General features: G+C 41.3%; 2 protein-coding genes across 2 annotated transcripts in view; one reads left to right on the top strand and one right to left on the bottom strand.

The window, feature by feature from the left end:
- LOC128663515 (golgin subfamily A member 6-like protein 22) overlaps positions 1-22,352 on the top strand; it is a 274,060-nt gene that overhangs the window by 42,518 nt on the left and 209,190 nt on the right. The window lies entirely within an intron of this gene.
- The window catches only part of DOCK6 (dedicator of cytokinesis 6), a 360,578-nt gene that overhangs the window by 232,930 nt on the left and 105,296 nt on the right, over positions 1-22,352 (bottom strand). The window contains 3 exon segments of the mRNA XM_053717880.1: positions 2,820-2,900; positions 8,742-8,891; positions 8,981-9,047. Of these exon segments, the coding sequence (XP_053573855.1) occupies positions 2,820-2,900; positions 8,742-8,891; positions 8,981-9,047 (298 nt within the window).

The following is a 22,352-nucleotide window of genomic DNA, read 5'->3' as shown; positions in this document are numbered from 1 at the left end:
CGAGTCCATATCCACTGAGCCTTTAGTGAGCCCCAGACTGCTCCTCATCCCAGCAGGCTGGCGTCCGTTGTCACAATCACCCACATATCCGCTAGCTGGTTCCCTGGGAGAGATGTTTCTGAGATTTCCCTGGGAGAGATGTTTCTGAGACAACCACCAAGGAAGAGAATCGCCTGATGCAGATGTAATCAAGGAGACAGAGCCGCATAATCCTTGTTCCATTGCCTGAGCATGCGTAACTGCAGAGGTCTGAGATGGAACCGAGCCAACGGAATGATGTCCATGGCAGCTACCATCAGACCAATCACCTCCACACATTGAGCCACTGACGGCCGAGGAGAGGACTGAAGGGCCAGACGAGAGTCGAAGATCTTTGATTTTCATTGATAAGGAATCTATTATGGTTCCCAAGAACACTACCCTTGAAGCTGGAATCAAGGAATTATTTCCCAAATTCATCTTCGATCCGCGAGAACGCAGAAAGGATAACAACATCTCCGTGTGGGAGTTTGCATGTTGAAAGGATGGTGCCAGAACCAGAATGTCGTCCAGATAAGGCGCCACTGCAATGCCCCGTAGCCGGGGCACTGCCAACAGGACCTTTGAAAAAATTCTGGGAGCAGCGGCAAGATCGAATGGAAGAGCCACAAACTGTAAGTGTTTGTCTAGAAATGCGAACCTCGGCAACTTGTGATGATCCCTGTGGATGGAAACATGCAGGTATGCATCCTTTAAATCTACTGTTGTCATGAATTGACCCTCTTGAACCAAGGGAAGAATGGAACAAATAGTTTCCATCTTGAAGGATGGTACTCTGAGGAAGTTGTTTAGACTTTTGAGGTCTAAAATTGGTCTGAAAGTTCCCTCTTTTTTGGGAACCACTAACAGATTGGAGTAAAATCCCAGACCCTGTTCCTGCATTGGAACAGGAACTATCACTCCCAGGTCGGAAAGGTCCCGGACACAGTGTAAGAACGCCTCTCTTTTTATCTGGTCTACAGATAATCTTGAGAGTAGAAACCTGCCCCTGGGAGGGAAGGTCTTGAACTCTAGTTTGTATCCCTGGGACATGATATCCACCGCCCAGGGATCCGGAAGATCCCAAACCCAGGCCTGAGCGAAGAAGGAAAGTCTGCCCCCCACAAGATCCACTCCCAGATCGGGGGCAGACCCTTCATGCTTTGACTCATTAACGGGCTTCTTAGATTGCTTCCTCTTGTTCCAAGACTGGTTGGTCCTCCAGGAAGGTTTGGACTGTTCCTGCTTGGCAGAGGGAGAGGAAGGCTTACCATTGAAGTTTTGAAAGGAACGAAAATTACTCTGAAGTCCTTTCTGCTTATTCCTCTTATCCTGGGGGAGGAAATTACCCTTTCCTCCCGTAATGTCTGAAATAATTTCTGCCAAGCCCGGCGTAAACAAGGTCTTACCCTTGTAGGGAATCGCCAAAAGCATAGACTTAGACGATACATCCGCAGACCAGGACTTCAACCATAAAGCTCTGCGGGCCAGTACGCAAAACCAGAAATCTTTGCTCCCAGCTTAATAACCTGTAGGGAAGCATCCGTAATAAAGGAATTGGCCTTGATCCTATCTTGGATCTCTTCAAGAGGAGTATCTGTCTGAATAGAATCAGACAACGCATCAAACCAGTATGCCACCGCGCTGGTGACGGTAGCAATACACACCGCAGGTTGCCATTGTAAACCCTGGTGTACATACATCTTTTTAAGTAACCCCTCCAACTTCTTATCCATTGGATCCTTAAAGGAACAGCTATCCTCTTAAAGGAACAGCTATCCTCTATGGGAATAGTGGTTCTCTTGGCCAAAGTGGAAATTGCCCCTTCCACCTTGGGGACCATCTGCTAAGACTCCTTGATAGAGTCGGCTATTGGAAACATCTTCTTAAAAAATGGGTATGGAAAAAAGAGGATACCAGGTCTCTCCCATTCCCTAGCAATAATCTCTGTAGCCCGGTCTGGCACAGAGAAAACCTCCACCATGGAAGGTACATCAAAGTACTTGCTTAGCTTACTAGACTTCTTAGGATTGACTATGAAAGTAGTGTCGGAGTCATCCAAGGTAGCAAAAACCTCCTTAAGTAACAAACAGAGGTGTTTCAGCTTAAATCTGAAAGATACGACTTCAGCATCAGAAGAAGGAATTACACTGTTAGTCTGAGATTTCACCCTCAGATGCCACCAACGTTTCTTCCTCCTCAGACTTCTGGGAAGGAACATTCGGAATAGCCATGACTGTCAGAAACCTTACTCACTGATTCCTTAAATTTTCTCTTGCGCTTTCCCTGCAGCATGGGAAAAGCATTCAGTGCATCAGTTAACGCAGAAGATATGTGGGTAGCAATGTCTTGAAACGTAACTCTAATCGGAATGTTAGAGGAAACGCAGGGCACTGCATGTGTAGACAAAGTTTGGGACACTTGAGGAGAAAGCTGCGGCATATCTTGAACAGGAGACCCTGGAACAGCGTTCGCCTTAGACAATGATGGCTCAGAATCAAAAAGTCTATCCCTGTAATGCAATGTTCTCTAAATACATGAGGAACAAAAAGGGATTGGTGGTTCCACATTAGCATCAAAACACAAAAGTACAAGTAACATTTTGCAGGGCCTCTTGGTCCATTTTTACCCAATAATTGAACAAATAAAAAATAAAATACTTTAATTTTAAAATTATGGCAAAAAAACGTTACTATCCCTTTAAATTTTAAAAATAACTTTAAAGGAAAAGAGAAAAAGAAATTACATATAGCATTTTCAGAGTTCATATTTTAATTGTATTATTTCCGTATTTTGTTTACCTTAATGTTGTCACTTTCTTTTAGCACCATGTACGGCTCACAGCACTCGCCTATATCCCCTTGCTGTAGAACTTTTTCAAGCTGTAAACGAGAGAAAGTTTATCATTCACAAAAACACTGCACACACATAAAAACATAATTTATGTAAGAACTTACCTGATAAATTCATTTCTTTCATATTAGCAAGAGTCCATGAGCTTGTGACGTATGGGATATACATTCCTACCAGGAGGGGCAAAGTTTCCCAAACCTCAAAATGCCTATAAATACACCCCTCACCACACCCACAAATCAGTTTAACGAATAGCCAAGAAGTGGGGTGATAAGAAAAAAGTGCGAAAGCATAAAAAATAAGGAATTGGAATAATTGTGCTTTATACAAAAAAATCATAACCACCACAAAAAAGGGTGGGCCTCATGGACTCTTGCTAATATGAAAGAAATGAATTTATCAGGTAAATAAATTATGTTTTCTTTCATGTAATTAGCAAGAGTCCATGAGCTAGTGACGTATGGGATAATGACTACCCAAGATGTGGATCAAATAAAGACAGCCAATTCCGCTGAAAAATAATCCACACCCAAAATAAAGTTTAAATTGAAATTATAAGCAGAAGATTCAAACTGAAACAGCTGCCTGAAGTACTTTTCTACCAAAAACAGCTTCAGAAGAAGAAAACACATAAAAATGGTAGAATTTAGTAAAAGTATGCAAAGAAGACCAAGTTGCTGCTTTGCAAATCTGATCAACCGAAGCTTCATTCCTAAACGCCCAGGAAGTAGAAACTGACCTAGTAGAATGAGCTGTAATCCTTTGAGGCGGAGTTTTACCCGACTCGACATAAGCATGATGAATTAAAGATTTCAACCAAGATGCCAAAGAAATGGCAGAGGCCTTCTGACCTTTCCTAGAACCGGAAAAGATAACAAATAGACTAGAAGTCTTTCGGAAATTCTTAGTGGCTTCAACATAATATTTCAAAGCTCTAACTACATCCAAAGAATGCAATGATCTCTCCTTAGAATTCTTAGGATTAGGACACAATGAAGGAACCACAATTTCTCTACTAATGTTGTTAGAATTCACAACCTTAGGTAAAAATTTAAAAGAAGTTCGCAACACCGCCTTATCCTGATGAAAAATCAGAAAAGGAGACTCACAAGAAAGAGAAGATAATTCAGAAACTCGTCTGGCAGAAGAGATGGCCAAAAGGAACAAAACTTTCCAAGAAAGTAATTTGATGTCCAACGAATGCATAGGTTCAAACGGAGGAGCTTGAAGAGCCCCCAGAACCAAATTCAAACTCCAAGGAGGAGAAATTGACTTAATGACAGGTTTTATACGAACCAAAGCTTGTACAAAACAATGAATATCAGGAAGATTAGCAATCTTTCTGTGAAAAAGAACAGAAAGAGCAGAGATTTGTCCTTTCAAGGAACTTGCAGACAAACCTTTATCCAAACCATCCTGAAGAAACTGTAAAATTCTCGGAATTCTAAAAGAATGCCAGGAAAAATGATGAGAAAGACACCAAGAAATATAAGTCTTCCAGACTCTATAATATATCTCCCTAGATACAGATTTACGAGCCTGTAACATAGTATTAATCACAGAGTCAGAGAAACCTCTTTGACTAAGAATCAAGCGTTCAATCTCCATACCTTTAAATTTAAGGATTTGAGATCCTGATGGAAAAAAAGGAACTTGCGACAAAAGGTCTGGTCTTAACGGAAGAGTCCACGGTTGGCAAGAGGCCATCCGGACAAGATCCGCATACCAAAACCTGTGAGGCCATGCTGGAGCTACCAGCAGAACAAACTAGCATTCCTTCAGAATCTTGGAGATTACTCTTGGAAGAAGAACTAGAGGCGGAAAGATATAGGCAGGATGATACTTCCAAGGAAGTGACAATGCATCCACTGCTTCCGCTTGAGGATCCCTGGATCTGGACAGATACCTGGGAAGTTTCTTGTTTAGATGAGAGGCCATCAGATCTATTTCTGGAAGTCCCCACATTTGAACAATCTGAAGAAATACCTCTGGGTGAAGAGACCATTCGCCCGGATGTAACGTGTGGCGGCTGAGATAATCCGCTTCCCAATTGTCTATACCTGGGATATGAACCGCAGAAACTAGACAGGAGCTGAATTCCGCCCATACCAGAATTCGAGATACTTCCTTCATAGCCAGAGGACTGTGAGTCCCTCCTTGATGATTGATGTATGCCACAGTTGTGACATTGTCTGTCTGAAAACAAATGAACGATTCTCTCTTTAGAAGAGGCCATGACTGAAGAGCTCTGAAAATTGCACGGAGTTCCAAAATATTGATCGGTAATCTCATCTCCTGAGATTCCCAAACCCCTTGTGCTGTCAGAGACCCCCAAACAGCTCCCCAACATGTCAGACTTGCATCTGTTGAAAATACAGTCCAGGTCGGAAGAACAAAAGAAGCCCCCTGAACTAAACGATGGTGATCTGTCCACCACATCAGAGAGTGTCGTACAATCGGTGTTAAAGATATTAATTGAGATATCTTTGTGTAATCCCTGCACCACTGGTTCAGCATACAGAGCTGAAGAGGTCGCATGTGAAAACGAGCAAAGGGGATCGCGTCCGATGCTGCAGTCATAAGACCTAGAATTTCCATGCATAAAGCTACCGAAGGGAATGATTGTGACTGAAGGTTTCGACAAGCTGATATCAACTTTAGACGTCTCTTGTCTGTCAAAGACAGAGTCATGGACACTGAATCTATCTGGAAACCTAAAAAGGTTACCCTTGTCTGAGGAATCAATGAACTTTTTGGTAAATTGATCCTCCAACCATGATTTTGAAGAAACAACACAAGTCGATTTGTATGAGATTCTGCTAAATGTGAAGACTGAGCAAGTACCAAGATATCGTCCAAATAAGGAAATACCACAATACCCTGTTCTCTGATTACAGACAGAAGGGCACCGAGAACCTTGTAAAAATTCTTGGAGCTGTAGCTAGGCCAAACGGTAGAGCCACAAACTGGTAATGCTTGTCTAGGAAAGAGAATCTCAGAAACTGATAGTGATCTGGATTAATCGGAATATGCAGATATGCATCCTGTAAATCTATTGTGGACATATAATGCTCTTGCTGAACAAAAGGCAGGATAGTCCTTACAGTTACCATTTTGAATGTTGGTATTCTTACATAACGATTCAATATTTTTAGATCCAGAACTGGTCTGAAGGAATTCTCCTTCTTTGGTACAATGAAGAGATTTGAATAAAACCCCAGCCCCTGTTCCAGAACTGGAACTGGCATAATTACTCCAGCCAACTCTAGATCTGAAACACATTTCAGAAATGCTTGAGCCTTCGCTAGGTTTACTGGGACACAGGAAAGAAAAAATCTCTTTGCAGGAGGCCTTATCTTGAAGCCAATTCTGTACCCTTCTGAAACAATGTTCTGAATCCAGAGATTGTGAACGGAATTGAACCAAATTTCTTTGAAAAAACGTAATCTGCCCCCTACCAGCTGAGCTGGAATGAGGGCCGCACCTTCATGTGGACTTGGGAGCTGGCTTTGGTTTTCTAAAAGGCTTGGATTTATTCCAGACTGGAGATGGTTTCCAAACTGATACCGCTCCTGAGGATGAAGGATCAGGCTTTTGTTCCTTGTTGTGACGAAAGGAACGAAAATGATTATTAGACCTAAATTTACCTTTAGATTTTTTATCCTGTGGTAAAAAAGTTCCTTTCCCTCCAGTAACAGTTGAGATAATAGAATCCAACTGAGAACCAAATAATTTATTACCCTGGAAAGAAAGGGAAAGCAGAGTAGACTTAGAAGACATATCAGCATTCCAAGTTTTAAGCCATAAAGCTCTTCTAGCTAAAATAGCTAGAGACATATACCTGACATCAACTCTAATGATATCAAAGATGGCATCACAAATAAAATTATTAGCATGTTGTAGAAGAATAATAATGCTATGAGAATTATGATCTGTTACTTGTTGCGCTAAAGCTTCTAACCAAAAAGTTGAAGCTGCAGCAACATCCGCTAAAGATATAGCAAGAGTAGAGACAGCCCTATCAACCTTAGGGATTTTGTCCCAAAATTCTAATCTGTCAGATGGCACAGGATATAATTGCTTAAAACGTTTAGAAGGAGTAAAAGAATTACCCAAATTATTCCATTCCCTGGAAATTACTTCAGAAATAGCACCAGGGACAGGAAACACTTCTGGAATAACTACAGGAGATTTAGTATCAAGAGGACTAGAATCCTCAATTTCTAATGCAATTAGGACTTCTTTAAGTAAAGAACGAATAAATTCCATTTTAAATAAATATGAAGATTTATCAGCATCAACCTCTGAGACAGAATCCTCTGAATCAGAAGAACCAATATCAGTATCAGAATGATGATGTTCATTTAAAAATTCATCTGAAAAATGAGAAGTTTTAAAAGACTTTTTACGTTTACTAGAAGGAGGAATAACAGACATAGCCTTCTTAATGGATTTAGTATCAAAATCTCTTATGTTATCAGGAACACTCTGAGTATTAGATGTTGACGGAACAGCAACAGGTAATGTAACAGTACTAAAGGAAATATTATCTGCATTAGCAAGTTTGTGATGACAAACAGTACAAACAACAGCTGGAGGAACAGATACCAAAAGTTTACAGCAGATACACTTAGCTTTGGTAGCTCCAGCACCAGGCAGCGATTTTCCAGAAGTATCTTCTGACTCAGCTTCAACGTGGGACATCTTGCAATATGTAATAGAAAAAACAACATATAAAGCAAAATTGATCAAATTCCTTAAATGACAGTTTCAGGAATGGGAAAAAAATGCCAGTGAACAAGCTTCTAGCAACCAGAAGCACAAAAATAATGAGACTTAAATAATGTGGAGACAATAGTGACGCCCATATTTTTTTTAGCGCCAAAAAAGACGCCCACATTATTTGGTGCCTAAATGCTTTTGGCGCCAAAATGACGCCACATCCGGAACGCCGACACCTTTGGCGCAAAAAAACGTCAAAAATGACGCAACTTCCGGCGACACATATGACGCCGGAAACAGAAAAAAAAAATTTGCGCCAAAAAAGTCCGCGCCAAGAATGACGCAATAAAATGAAGCATTTTCAGCCCCCGCGAGCCTAACAGCCCACAGGGAAAAAGTCAAATTTTTAAGGTAAGAAAAAATGATTTATTCATATGCATTATCCCAAATATGAAACTGACTGTCTGAAATAAGGAACGTTGAACATCCTGAGTCAAGGCAAATAAATGTTTGAATACATATATTTAGAACTTTATATAAAAGTGCCCAACCATAGCTTAGAGTGTCACAGAAAATAAGACTTACTTACCCCAGGACACTCATCTACATGTAGTAGAAAGCCAAACCAGTACTGAATTGAGAATCAGTAGAGGAAATGGTATATATAAGAGTATATCGTCGATCTGAAAAGGGAGGTAAGAGATGAATCTCTACGACCGATAACAGAGAACCTATCAAATAGACCCCGTAGAAGGAGATCACTGCATTCAAATAGGCAATACTCTCCTCACATCCCTCTGACATTCACTGCACGCTGAGAGGAAAACCGGGCTCCAACCTGCTGCGGAGCGCATATCAACGTAGAATCTAGCACAAACTTACTTCACCACCTCCATAGGAGGCAAAGTTTGTAAAACTGATTTGTGGGTGTGGTGAGGGGTGTATTTATAGGCATTTTGAGGTTTGGGAAACTTTGCCCCTCCTGGTAGGAAGGTATATCCCATATGTCACTAGCTCATGGACTCTTGCTAATTACATGAAAGAAAAGCCTCACTACACGTACACACAATATACACAAATCTCTAGAGAACTGCTCATATACACATACTAGCTGTCACACACACACACACACACAGATCTGTGGGTACCTTGATGACGAGGTAGATATCAGGGGAAGGGTATGTTATTGAGAAAATAGCAGAGCGGGCCAGTGTGGAGGGGGCAGGATGTCCTCCTTGTGATCGCAACATGTTCTTCATAGAATCTGAGTTCAGATCAAAGTGGAACCCTTCCGATATCTGAGGGTACATAAGACAACATTAACATTGAGAGGTATTACATTATGTGTCCATATTAAAGATGACCGGTATGAGATGTCAATGCTTACCTTTTTCTTTTCTTTGGCATCATATAGGGCCATAACCCCAAATATGGGTTCAATCTCTATTTCAAACCTATGAAAACAGGTGAAGAAGAAGAGTAAAGGATATGAGAGTGGAGAAAAGTACTGAAGTAGTTGTGATGTGCAGGGTATATGTCACAGGCTAGGTTGGAAATATACTGGCATAATGATAATAGCCTGTGTGTCTCAAACACATTCACACTATAGTGAAACACATACACAGATATGTTGGAACCAACAGAGTAAATTGGCAAACACTAAAAATTGGCGAAGACAGGACAGAAATTAAGCATGATGCAAGCATGACATAAGCACAAATGCATATTGATAGTGTCCCAAATCTACACACATTATATCATCTAGATTTACTGACATGCATTAACATTCCAGGCAGACTAAAAAACGTCAAAATGCCTCAATAACAGATTAGACCCAAAGACCGCTACTGATTAAACAATGCGCAGTAGTATACGAGCATGGAGACGCTTTTTGGTATAGATTGTCAATGACAAGACAGGGTGGATTCAAATCATTGATGTTTTCACAATGTCATGCTCTCCCAGATGTCTCAGTAAGATTATTTTGGACATTTTTTAGATGATATTATCGCATATTCTTGGTTTTGTAGTTCTCACAATTGTGATTTTGTGTCTGCAGAAATAACATGCTTCTTCTTCACAGCAAGAATTTTATAAAATAAACATACAAATTGAGAAACAAAAAGGGGCATAAACCCCATTTATTTATTTTATGATTCAGAGAGAACATACAATTTTAAACAACTTTCCAGTTTGCTTCTATTATAAAATGTGTTCATTCTCTTGGTATCCTTTGTTGAAGGAGCAGCAATGCACTACTGGGAGCTAGCTGAACACAGGGGGAAGTCAGTGACAAGACACATATGTGCAGCTACCAGTCAGTGCTAGCTCCTATTAGTGGATTGCTGCTCCTGAGCCTACCTATGTATCCTTTTCAACAAAGGATAACAAGAAAATGAAGCAAATAAGATAATAGAAGTACAATGGATAATAGAAGTACAATGGAAAGTTGTTTAAAACTGTATGTTCTATCTGAACCAAGACAGTTTCAAGTGGACATTACTGTCCCCTTAATCCCATTGTTCCCCTGCAATTCTATATACACAGAATTTCACACCGTTAGATAAAATGGCTGCCATCAACCCCTCACTAAGTTTAAAGAAGCTCAATGAATAGAAGGATGCTTGTAGTGGAATAGATCTGCACAAGGACCTAAGTGTGAGGAGGGAGAGGCAAGCAGTAAAAATGAAACATATAATGGTATTGTTTTGGTTTAAATTAACAATTGAATTGTTTTATTAAGGTAATTAGTATTGTTTAGTTAAATAAAATTATTTAAATTATTATTAAGGTGATGATTATTTTTATTTTTCTAATAAAGTAAAACTGAAAAGTTGATCAAATATGAATGATTAACCTATTAAACTGGAGATAGTTCACTTCATAATCATTTCATAATTATCTATGTACTTCTAATGGTAAATAACTAAATCAGAAATTTTTTAATATAGCTGGAAAAATAATCTGAATTATTATTATTATTATTATTCTAAAAATGAAACCTTTATGTAGAAAACCATTATTTAAACCCAGGTTTACCAACTAGTGATTTACATTTTGATTAAAATCAATTTAATTTAAATCAAATCCACCCTGTGACATGCCATACTGACTCAGTTCAGTATCATGTAAAAATGCTGGTGTGTTTCACAATATTTTGTACCAATGCCAACTTCATGGTGTTTGACGATATGGAATGATGATGCAAGGCTGATTTTGAAAGGATAAGATACTGATTTAAACATGAAAAAACAAAGCTTGGCATCAGTATTTTACACAATCAGATAAAATGGCTGCCATTAACGTATCAGAGATTGTCAGATACAAAACCGGCAAAGATAAAGATGCAGAGGATCCGGCTTCTTACAGACCAATATCGGTCTTAAACTCTGACTATAAGATTCTAACAGCTATTTTAGCCAGCAGATTTTCTCTCTGTTTACAAAAACTTATTCATCCGGATCAAACGGGGTTCATGACTAGCAGAAACTCAAGCAAGAATATACGCAAATTAACAACTTTCCTGGACTATGCATGGAATCATGAACAGTCAAATAGAAGACATGATATGGCAGTCTTAACATTAGACGCAGTTAAAGCGTTCAATTCCATAGTATGGGAACACTTATTTACATCATTAGGAAAATTTGGTATTAGAGGGAATTATGCAAAATGTATTCATAGAATATATTCAAAACCTATATCTCACCTAGTGGTAAATGGCATTATCTCTCCTAAAAATGTTCTGCAGCGTGGTACACGACAAGGATGCCCACTATCTCCTCTATTGTTTAATATAGCGTTAGAACCACTTGCGAACCAAGTGAGAAAGTATTTAACTGGGATCCCCCTGGGTTCATTTTGCCTGAATATATTATTATACGCGGATGATATTTTACTTTTTATAGAGAATTTACAGCAATCCATCCCAATCTTGATCCAGTTACTGGAAGAGTTTAGCTCATTCTCAGGCTACAAAGTCAACACCGGGAAAAGCGAATTGATGATGGTGGGTAAATCTCCCTCTAGACTTGCTATTAATACTTTTAAGGAGGTGGAGACCATTAAATATCTAGGGCTTGTATTACACAAAAAACATAATTTATGCTTACCTGATAAATTCCTTTCTTCTGTAGTGTGATCAGTCCACGGGTCATCATTACTTCTGGGATATTAACTCCTCCCCAACAGGAAGTGCAAGAGGATTCACCCAGCAGAGCTGCATATAGCTCCTCCCCTCTACGTCACTCCCAGTCATTCGACCAAGGACCAACGAGAAAGGAAAAGCCAAGGGTGAAGTGGTGACTGGAGTATAAATTAAAAAATATTTACCTGCCTTAGAACAGGGCGGGCCGTGGACTGATCACACTACAGAAGAAAGGAATTTATCAGGTAAGCATAAATTATGTTTTCTTCTGTTAAGTGTGATCAGTCCACGGGTCATCATTACTTCTGGGATACCAATACCAAAGCAAAAGTACACGGATGACGGGAGGGATAGGCAGGCTCTTTATACAGAAGGAACCACTGCCTGAAGAACCTTTCTCCCAAAAATAGCCTCCGATGAAGCAAAAGTGTCAAATTTGGAAAATTTGGAAAAAGTATGAAGCGAAGACCAAGTTGCAGCCTTGCAAATCTGTTCAACAGAGGCCTCATTCTTAAAGGCCCAAGTAGAAGCCACAGCTCTAGTGGAATGAGCTGTAATCCTTTCAGGAGGCTGCTGTCCAGCAGTCTCATAAGCTAAACGAATTATGCTACGAAGCCAAAAAGAAAGAGAGGTAGCAGAAGCTTTTTGACCTCTCCTCTGCCCAGAGTAAACGACAAACAGAGAAGACGTTTGTCGAAATTCCTTAGTTGCCTGTAAGTAAAATTTTAGAGCACGGACTACATCCAGGTTGTGCAGTAGACGTTCCTTCTTCGAAGAAGGATTTGGGCATAAAGAAGGAACAACAATCTCTTGATTGATATTCCTGTTAGTAACTACCTTAGGTAAGAACCCAGGTTTAGTACGCAGAACTACCTTATCCGAATGAAAAATCAAATAAGGAGAATCACAATGTAAGGCTGATAACTCAGAGACTCTTCGAGCCGAGGAAATAGCCATTAAAAATAGAACTTTCCAAGATAACAACTTTATATCAATGGAATGAAGGGGTTCAAACGGAACGCCCTGTAAAACATTAAGAACAAGGTGTAAACTCCATGGTGGAGCAACCGTTTTAAACACAGGCTTAATCCTGGCCAAAGCCTGACAAAAAGCCTGGACGTCAGGAACTTCTGACAGACGTTTGTGTAACAGAATGGACAGAGCTGAGATCTGTCCCTTTAATGAACTAGCGGATAAACCCTTTTCTAAACCTTCTTGTAGAAAAGACAATATCCTAGGAATCCTAACCTTACTCCAAGAGTAACCTTTGGATTCACACCAATATAGGTATTTACGCCATATCTTATGGTAAATCTTTCTGGTAACAGGTTTCCTAGCCTGTATTAAGGTATCAATAACTGACTCAGAAAACCCACGTCTTGATAAAATCAAGCGTTCAATTTCCAAGCAGTCAGCTTCAGAGAAGTTAGACTTTGATGTTTGAAGGGACCCTGTATCAGAAGGTCCTGTTTCAGGGGTAGAGACCAAGGTGGACAGGATGACATGTCCACCAGATCTGCATACCAAGTCCTGCGTGGCCACGCAGGTGCTATTAGAATCACTGATGCTCTCTCTTGTTTGATTCTGGCAATCAATCGAGGAAGCATCGGGAAGGGTGGAAACACGTAAGCCATCCTGAAATCCCAAGGTGCTGTCAGGGCATCTATCAGGACTGCTTCTGGATCCCTGGATCTGGACCCATAACGAGGAAGCTTGGCGTTCTGTCGAGACGCCATGAGATCTATCTCTGGTTTGCCCCAACGTCGAAGTATTTGGGCAAAGACCTCCGGATGAAGTTCCCACTCCCCCGGATGAAAAGTCTGACGACTTAAGAAATCCGCCTCCCAGTTCTCCACTCCCGGAATGTGGATTGCTGACAGGTGGCAAGAGTGAGACTCTGCCCAGCGAATTATCTTTGATACTTCCATCATAGCTAGGGAGCTTCGTGTCCCTCCCTGATGGTTGATGTAAGCTACAGTCGTGATGTTGTCCGACTGAAACCTGATGAAACTCCGCGTTGTCAACTGGGGCCAAGCCAGGAGGGCATTGAGAACTGCTCTCAATTCCAGAATGTTTATTGGCAGGAGACTCTCCTCCTGACTCCATTGTCCCTGAGCCTTCAGAGAATTCCAGACGGCACCCCAACCTAGAAGGCTGGCGTCTGTTGTTACAATTGTCCAGTCTGGTCTGCTGAATGGCATCCCCCTGGACAGATGTGGCCGAGAAAGCCACCAAAGAGAGAATTTCTGGTCTCTTGATCCAGATTCAGAGAAGGGGATAAGTCTGAGTAATCCCCATTCCACTGACTTAGCATGCACAGTTGCAGTGGTCTGAGGTGTAGGCGTGCAAAGGGTACTATGTCCATTGCCGCTACCATTAAGCCGATTACCTCCATGCATTGAGCCACTGACGGGTGTTGAATGGAATGAAGGGTGCGGCAAGCACTTTGAAGTCTTGTTAACCTGTCCTCTGTCAGGTAAATCTTCATTTTTACAGAATCTATAAGAGTCCCCAGGAAGGGAACTCTTGTGAGTGGAACGAGTGAACTTTTCTTTTCGTTCACCTTCCATCCATGTGACCTTAGAAATGCCAGTACTAACTCTGTATGAGACTTGGCAGTTTGAAAGCTTGAAGCTTGAATCAGAATGTCGTCTAGGTATGGAGCTACCGAGATTCCCCGCGGTCTTAGTACCGCCAGAAGAGCACCCAGAACCTTTGTGAAGATTCTTGGAGCTGTAGCCAATCCGAATGGAAGAGCTACAAACTGGTAATGCCTGTCTAGGAAGGCAAACCTTAGGTACCGGTAATGATCTTTGTGAATCGGTATGTGAAGGTAAGCATCTTTTAAATCTACAGTGGTCATGTACTGACCCTCTTGGATCATAGGTAAAATTGTCCGAATAGTCTCCATCTTGAACGATGGAACTCTTAGGAACTTGTTTAGGATCTTTAAGTCCAGGATTGGTCTGAAAGTTCCCTCCTTTTTGGGAACCACAAACAGATTTGAGTAAAACCCCTGTCCCTGTTCCGATCGTGGAACTGGGTGGATTACTCCCATTAACAAGAGCTCTTGTACGCAGCGTAGAAACGCCTCTTTCTTTGTCTGGATTGTTGACAACCTTGACAGATGAAATCTCTCTCTTGGAGGAGAGTATTTGAAGTCCAGAAGGTATCCCTGAGATATTATTTCTAGCGCCCAGGGATCCTGGACATCTCTTGCCCAAGCCTGGGCGAAGAGAGAAAGCCTGCCCCCCACTAGATCCGATCCCGGATCGGGGGCCCTCAATTCATGCCGTTTTAGGGGCAGCAGTAGGTTTCCTGGTCTGCTTGCCCTTGTTCCAGGACTGGTTAGGTTTCCAGCCTTGTCTGTAGCGAGCAACAGCTCCTTCCTGTTTTGGTGCAGAGGAAGTTGATGCTGCTCCTGCTTTGAAATTACGAAAGGAACGAAAATTAGACTGTCTAGTCTTAGTTTTGGCTTTGTCCTGAGGCAGGGCATAGCCTTTACCTCCTGTAATGTCAGCGATAATCTCTTTCAACCCGGGCCCGAATAAGGTCTGCCCTTTGAAAGGTATATTAAGCAATTTAGACTTAGAAGTAACATCAGCTGACCAGGATTTTAGCCACAGCGCCCTGCGTGCCTGAATGGCGAATCCTGAATTCTTCGCCGTAAGTTTAGTTAGATGTACTACGGCCTCCGAAATGAATGAATTAGCTAGTTTAAGGACTCTAAGCCTGTCCGTAATGTCGTCCAGAGTAGCTGAACTAATGTTCTCTTCCAGAGACTCAATCCAGAACGCCGCTGCAGCTGTGATCGGCGCAATGCATGCAAGGGGTTGCAATATAAAACCTTGTTGAACAAACATTTTCTTAAGGTAACCCTCTAATTTTTTATCCATTGGATCTGAAAAAGCACAGCTATCCTCCACCGGGATAGTGGTACGCTTAGCTAAAGTAGAAACTGCTCCCTCTACCTTAGGGACCGCTTGCCATAAGTCCCGTGTGGTGGCGTCTATTGGAAACATTTTTCTAAATATCGGAGGGGGTGAGAACGGCACACCGGGTCTATCCCACTCCTTAGAAACAATTTCAGTAATTCTCTTAGGTATAGGAAAAACCTCAGTACTCGTCGGTACCGCAAAATATTTATCCAACCTACACATTTTCTCTGGTATTGCAACTGTGTTACAATCATTCAGAGCCGCTAACACCTCCCCTAGTAATACACGGAGGTTTTCCAGTTTAAATTTAAAATTTGAAATATCTGAATCCAGTCTGTTTGGATCAGAACCGTCACCCACAGAATGAAGTTCTCCGTCCTCATGTTCTGCAACCTGTGACGCAGTATCTGACATGGCCCTAATATTATCAGCGCACTCTGTTCTCACCCCAGAGTGATCACGCTTACCTCTTAGTTCTGGTAATTTAGCCAAAACTTCAGTCATAACAGAAGCCATATCCTGTAATGTGATTTGTAATGGCCGGCCAGATGTACTCGGCGCTACAATATCACGCACCTCCCGAGCGGGAGATGCAGGTACTGGCACGTGAGGCGAGTTAGTCGGCATAACTCTCCCCTCGTTGTTTGGTGAAATTTGTTCAATTTGTACAGATTGACTTTTATTTAAAGTAGCATCAATACAGTTACTACATAAATTTCTATTGGGCTCCACTTTGGCATTGCAACAAATGACACAGGTATCTTCCTCTGAATCAGACATGTTTAACACACTAGCAAATAAACTTGCAACTTAGAATACAATTCAATTAGAATAATATTAAAAACGTACTGTGCCTTTAAGAAGCACAGAAAATCTATGACAGTTGAAAATTAATAAATTGAAACAGTTATAGCCTCAATCCTTGTAAACAACACAACTTTAGCAAAGGTTTAATCCCAATAGCAAAGATAACAAATTCTGAAAGCAGGAAACAATTACAGAATAAACGTTTTTTATCACAGTCAACTATAATTCTCACAGCTCTGCTGAGAGAAATTACCTCCCTCAAAATAAGTTTGAAGACCCCTGAGTTCTGTAGAGATGAACCGGATCATGCAGGAAATACAATGAGCTGCTGACTGAAATAACTGATGCATAGAAAAGGCGCCAAAAAACGGCCCTTCCCCCTCACACACAGCAGTGAGAGAGAACAGAAACTGTCAGAAAAAGATTAAGCAACTGCCAAGTGGGAAAATGGTGCCCAAACATTTATTCACTCAGTACCTCAGCAAATGAAAACGATTTTACATTCCAGCAAAAACGTTAAACATAATTTCTAGTTATTAAACAGCTTAATGTACTTCATACAGTGTAATTCTAGTGAAGTACCATTCCCCAGAATACTGAAGTGTAAAGTATACATACATGACATTATATCGGTATGGCAGGATTTTCTCATCAATTCCATTGTCAGAAAATAAAAGCTGCTACATACCTCTATGCAGATTCATCTGCCCGCTGTCCCCTGATCTGAAGTTTACCTCTCCTCAGATGGCCGAGAAACAGCAATATGATCTTAACTACTCCGGCTAAAATCATAGCAAAAACTCTGGTAGATTCTTCGTCAAACTCTGCCAGAGAGGTAATAACACACTCCGGTGCTATTTTAAAATAACAAACTTTTGATTGAAGATATAAAACTAAGTATAATCACCATAGCCCTCTCACACCTCCTATCTAGTCGTTGGGTGCAAGAGAATGACTGGGAGTGACGTAGAGGGGAGGAGCTATATGCAGCTCTGCTGGGTGAATCCTCTTGCACTTCCTGTTGGGGAGGAGTTAATATCCCAGAAGTAATGATGACCCGTGGACTGATCACACTTAACAGAAGAAACCCTAAATACTGGTATGCTGATAATTATATTTCTCTATTTCAAAAAATTAAAGTTGATCTGCAACTATGGACTTCCTTTCCATTGTCTTTAATGGCGAGAGTCAATCTAGTCAAAACTATTATTTTCCCACGGTTGCTTTATCCTCTACAAAATTTACCGATATTGTTATGTAATAGTGATTTAAGAAAATGGTGTTCTCATTTTTCGAAATTTATATGGGGGAATAAAAAACCTTGCATGTCATTAGCAAGACTATCACAGAAATCAGGGGCCGCCGGGCTATCATTTCCAGACATTAGACTATATAATATTGCCTCACTATTGAAAATTGCAATTGATTGGCTGGCCAAGACAGACATTTATTCCACCTATGAAGAAGAATCTTTTTTGATCCACCCTTTTGCTTTGGCAGCTATAATTCATTGTAAACCTAGACAGCTACCTTTTAATGTCTCTACAATGATCACATTTAAAAATATAGTTTTTGCATGGCATACATTTTGTAAAATATTGGAGATAGATTTTTCTTTTTCGGAATTCCTTCCTATCCAGGGTAACCCTCTTTTTCTACCAGGTATTAACCAGAAGGTTTTTAAGCTTTGGGCAGAAAAAGGATTAAATCGGGTATGTCAATTATTAGGTCCGGATGAGTTAGTACTACAAGGGGAAACTTTGTTTGCCGCATTTAATCTGCACAGATCCGACTTATTTGCATTTTTTCAGATCAGACACTTTATCTCTGCACAAAAATGGAGGTTACCTTTGTCTATTGCGTGGTCTGAGGTTAGGATTCTCCTACAAAGATTTATCGCCGGCACAACATCAATTTCATTAATGTATGACATCATGTTGTCAAAACAATCTCAAGGTATGCTGGATAAGATTTGTAATTTTTGGTTACCGCTAATTCCAGATATAGATCAGGATAGAATTTCCCAGAGCTTTAACAGTCTAGATAAGTGTTTAATTCCTTCAAATTGGAAGGAATCACACATGAAATTCATAAATAATTTCTACTTATATCCAGCGAAAATTGCCAAGTACTATCAGGGTGGATCCGCAGAGTGTCCAAGATATTATCAAAATGCTGATTTGTTTCATATGTTTTGGGCTTGCCCTAAGATAAGACAGCTATGGCAAAAAATCACATACTGGTTTAATATTGTCCATAACTCATTTATCTCCCTCACATTCCAGGACATTGTCTTATTAGTTAAGACCCTTAATAGTCAAGATTGTTTCTGGATATACCCCCTAAATATTACAATATTAGTTGTAAGACAGTGTATATTAAAAAGTTGGAAAGCCAGAAGAGCGCCCCCTCTCGCAGTAGTCACTCAAATGATACAGGAACAGATTATTTTTTAATCTTACCATCTCCAGTCTCTGTCTGAAAAAAGAATTAAGAAATTTTTATATGGTTGGTACTCTATCATTAAGACATATTCTCCAGCTATACAAAAACAGATATTAGTACCCTTTCTATCTTCTCTCAGTTTCAGTGAGATGGTAGTATTAGAATTGTTCCCGTATACTTGGATTAGGAATCCAACTGAGATATAAACATAGAGAGTAGTTAGATCAATCCAGGAAAAACAGAATTTATGTTTACCTGATAAATTTCTTTCTCCAACGGTGTGTCCGGTCCACGGCGTCATCCTTACTTGTGGGATATTCTCTTCCCCAACAGGAAATGGCAAAGAGCCCAGCAAAGCTGGTCACATGATCCCTCCTAGGCTCCGCCTACCCCAGTCATTCGACCGACGTTAAGGAGGAATATTTGCATAGGAGAAACCATATGGTACCGTGGTGACTGTAGTTAAAGAAAATAAATTATCAGACCTGATTAAAAAACCAGGGCGGGCCGTGGACCGGACACACCGTTGGAGAAAGAAATTTATCAGGTAAACATAAATTCTGTTTTCTCCAACATAGGTGTGTCCGGTCCACGGCGTCATCCTTACTTGTGGGAACCAATACCAAAGCTTTAGGACACGGATGAAGGGAGGGAGCAAATCAGGTCACCTAAATGGAAGGCACCACGGCTTGCAAAACCTTTCTCCCAAAAATCGCCTCAGAAGAAGCAAAAGTATCAAACTTGTAAAATTTGGTAAAAGTGTGCAGTGAAGACCAAGTCGCTGCCCTACATATCTGATCAACAGAAGCCTCGTTCTTGAAGGCCCATGTGGAAGCCACAGCCCTAGTGGAATGAGCTGTGATTCTTTCGGGAGGCTGCCGTCCGGCAGTCTCGTAAGCCAATCTGATGATGCTTTTAATCCAAAAAGAGAGAGAGGTAGAAGTTGCTTTTTGACCTCTCCTTTTACCTGAATACACAACAAACAAGGAAGATGTTTGTCTAAAATCCTTTGTAGCATCTAAATAGAATTTTAGAGCGCGAACAACATCCAAATTGTGCAACAAACGTTCCTTCTTTGAAACTGGTTTTGGACACAGAGAAGGTACGATAATCTCCTGGTTAATGTTTTTGTTAGAAACAACTTTTGGAAGAAAACCAGGTTTAGTACGTAAAACCACCTTATCTGCATGGAACACCAGATAAGGAGGAGAACACTGCAGAGCAGATAATTCTGAGACTCTTCTAGCAGAAGAAATCGCAACTAAAAACAAAACTTTCCAAGATAATAACTTAATATCAACGGAATGTAAGGGTTCAAACGGAACCCCCTGAAGAACTGAAAGAACTAAATTGAGACTCCAAGGAGGAGTCAAAGGTTTGTAAACAGGCTTGATTCTAACCAGAGCCTGAACAAAGGCTTGAACATCTGGCACAGCTGCCAGCTTTTTGTGAAGTAATACCGACAAGGCAGAAATCTGTCCCTTCAGGGAACTTGCAGATAATCCTTTTTCCAATCCTTCTTGAAGGAAGGATAGAATCCTAGGAATCTTAACTTTGTCCCAAGGGAATCCTTTAGATTCACACCAACAGATATATTTTTTCCAAATTTTGTGGTAAATCTTTCTAGTTACAGGCTTTCTGGCCTGAACAAGAGTATCGATAACAGAATCTGAGAATCCTCGCTTCGATAAAATCAAGCGTTCAATCTCCAAGCAGTCAGCTGGAGTGAAACCAGATTCGGATGTTCGAACGGACCCTGAACGAGAAGGTCTCGTCTCAAAGGTAGCTTCCAAGGTGGAGCCGATGACATATTCACCAGATCTGCATACCAAGTCCTGCGTGGCCACGCAGGAGCTATCAAGATCACCGACGCCCTCTCCTGATTGATCCTGGCTACCAGCCTGGGGATGAGAGGAAATGGCGGGAACACATAAGCTAGTTTGAAGGTCCAAGGTGCTACTAGTGCATCCACTAGAGCCGCCTTGGGATCCCTGGATCTGGCCCCGTAGCAAGGAACTTTGAAGTTCTGACGAGAGGCCATCAGATCCATGTCTGGAATGCCCCACAGGTGAGTGACTTGGGCAAAGATTTCCGGATGGAGTTCCCACTCCCCCGGATGCAATGTCTGACGACTCAGAAAATCCGCTTCCCAATTTTCCACTCCTGGGATGTGGATAGCAGACAGGTGGCAGGAGTGAGACTCCGCCCATAGAATGATTTTGGTCACTTCTTCCATCGCTAGGGAACTCCTTGTTCCCCCCTGATGGTTGATGTACGCAACAGATGTCATGTTGTCTGATTGAAACCGTATGAACTTGGTCCTCGCTAGCCGAGGCCAGGCCTTGAGAGCATTGAATATCGCTCTCAGTTCCAGAATATTTATCGGTAGAAGAGATTCTTCCCGAGACCAAAGACCCTGAGCTTTCAGGGATCCCCAGACCGCGCCCCAGCCCATCAGACTGGCGTCGGTCGTGACAATGACCCACTCTGGTCTGCGGAACGTCATCCCTTGAGACAGATTGTCCAGGGACAGCCACCAACGGAGTGAGTCTCTGGTCCTCTGATTTACTTGTATCTTCGGAGACAAGTCTGTATAGTCCCCATTCCACTGACTGAGCATGCACAGTTGTAATGGTCTTAGATGAATGCGCGCAAAAGGAACTATGTCCATCGCCGCTACCATCAACCCGATCACTTCCATGCACTGAGCTATGGAAGGAAGAGGAACGGAATGAAGTATCCGACAAGAGTCTAGAAGTTTTGTTTTTCTGGCCTCTGTTAGAAAGATCCTCATTTCTAAGGAGTCTATAATTGTTCCCAAGAAGGGAACCCTTGTTGACGGGGATAGAGAACTCTTTTCCACGTTCACTTTCCAGCCGTGAGATCTGAGAAAGGCCAGGACAATGTCCGTGTGAGCCTTTGCTTGAGGAAGGGACGACGCTTGAATCAGAATGTCGTCCAGGTAAGGTACTACTGCAATGCCCCTTGGTCTTAGCACCGCTAGAAGGGACCCTAGTACCTTTGTGAAAATCCTTGGAGCAGTGGCTAATCCGAAAGGAAGCGCCACGAACTGGTAATGTTTGTCCAGGAATGCAAACCTTAGGAACCGATGATGTTCCTTGTGGATAGGAATATGTAGATACGCATCCTTTAAATCCACCGTGGTCATGAATTGACCCTCCTGGATGGAAGGAAGAATAGTTCGAATGGTTTCCATCTTGAAAGATGGAACCTTGAGAAACTTGTTTAAGATCTTGAGATCTAAGATTGGTCTGAACGTTCCCTCTTTTTTGGGAACTATGAACAGATTGGAGTAGAACCCCATCCCTTGTTCTCTTAGTGGAACAGGATGAATCACTCCCATTTTTAACAGGTCTTCTACACAATGTAAGAACGCCTGTCTTTTTATGTGGTCTGAAGAC

Source organism: Bombina bombina, chromosome 6 (genome assembly GCF_027579735.1).
Source record: "Bombina bombina isolate aBomBom1 chromosome 6, aBomBom1.pri, whole genome shotgun sequence".
Classification (NCBI taxonomy): Eukaryota; Metazoa; Chordata; class Amphibia; order Anura; family Bombinatoridae; genus Bombina; species Bombina bombina.
This window is presented reverse-complemented; position numbering and strand designations above follow the sequence as displayed.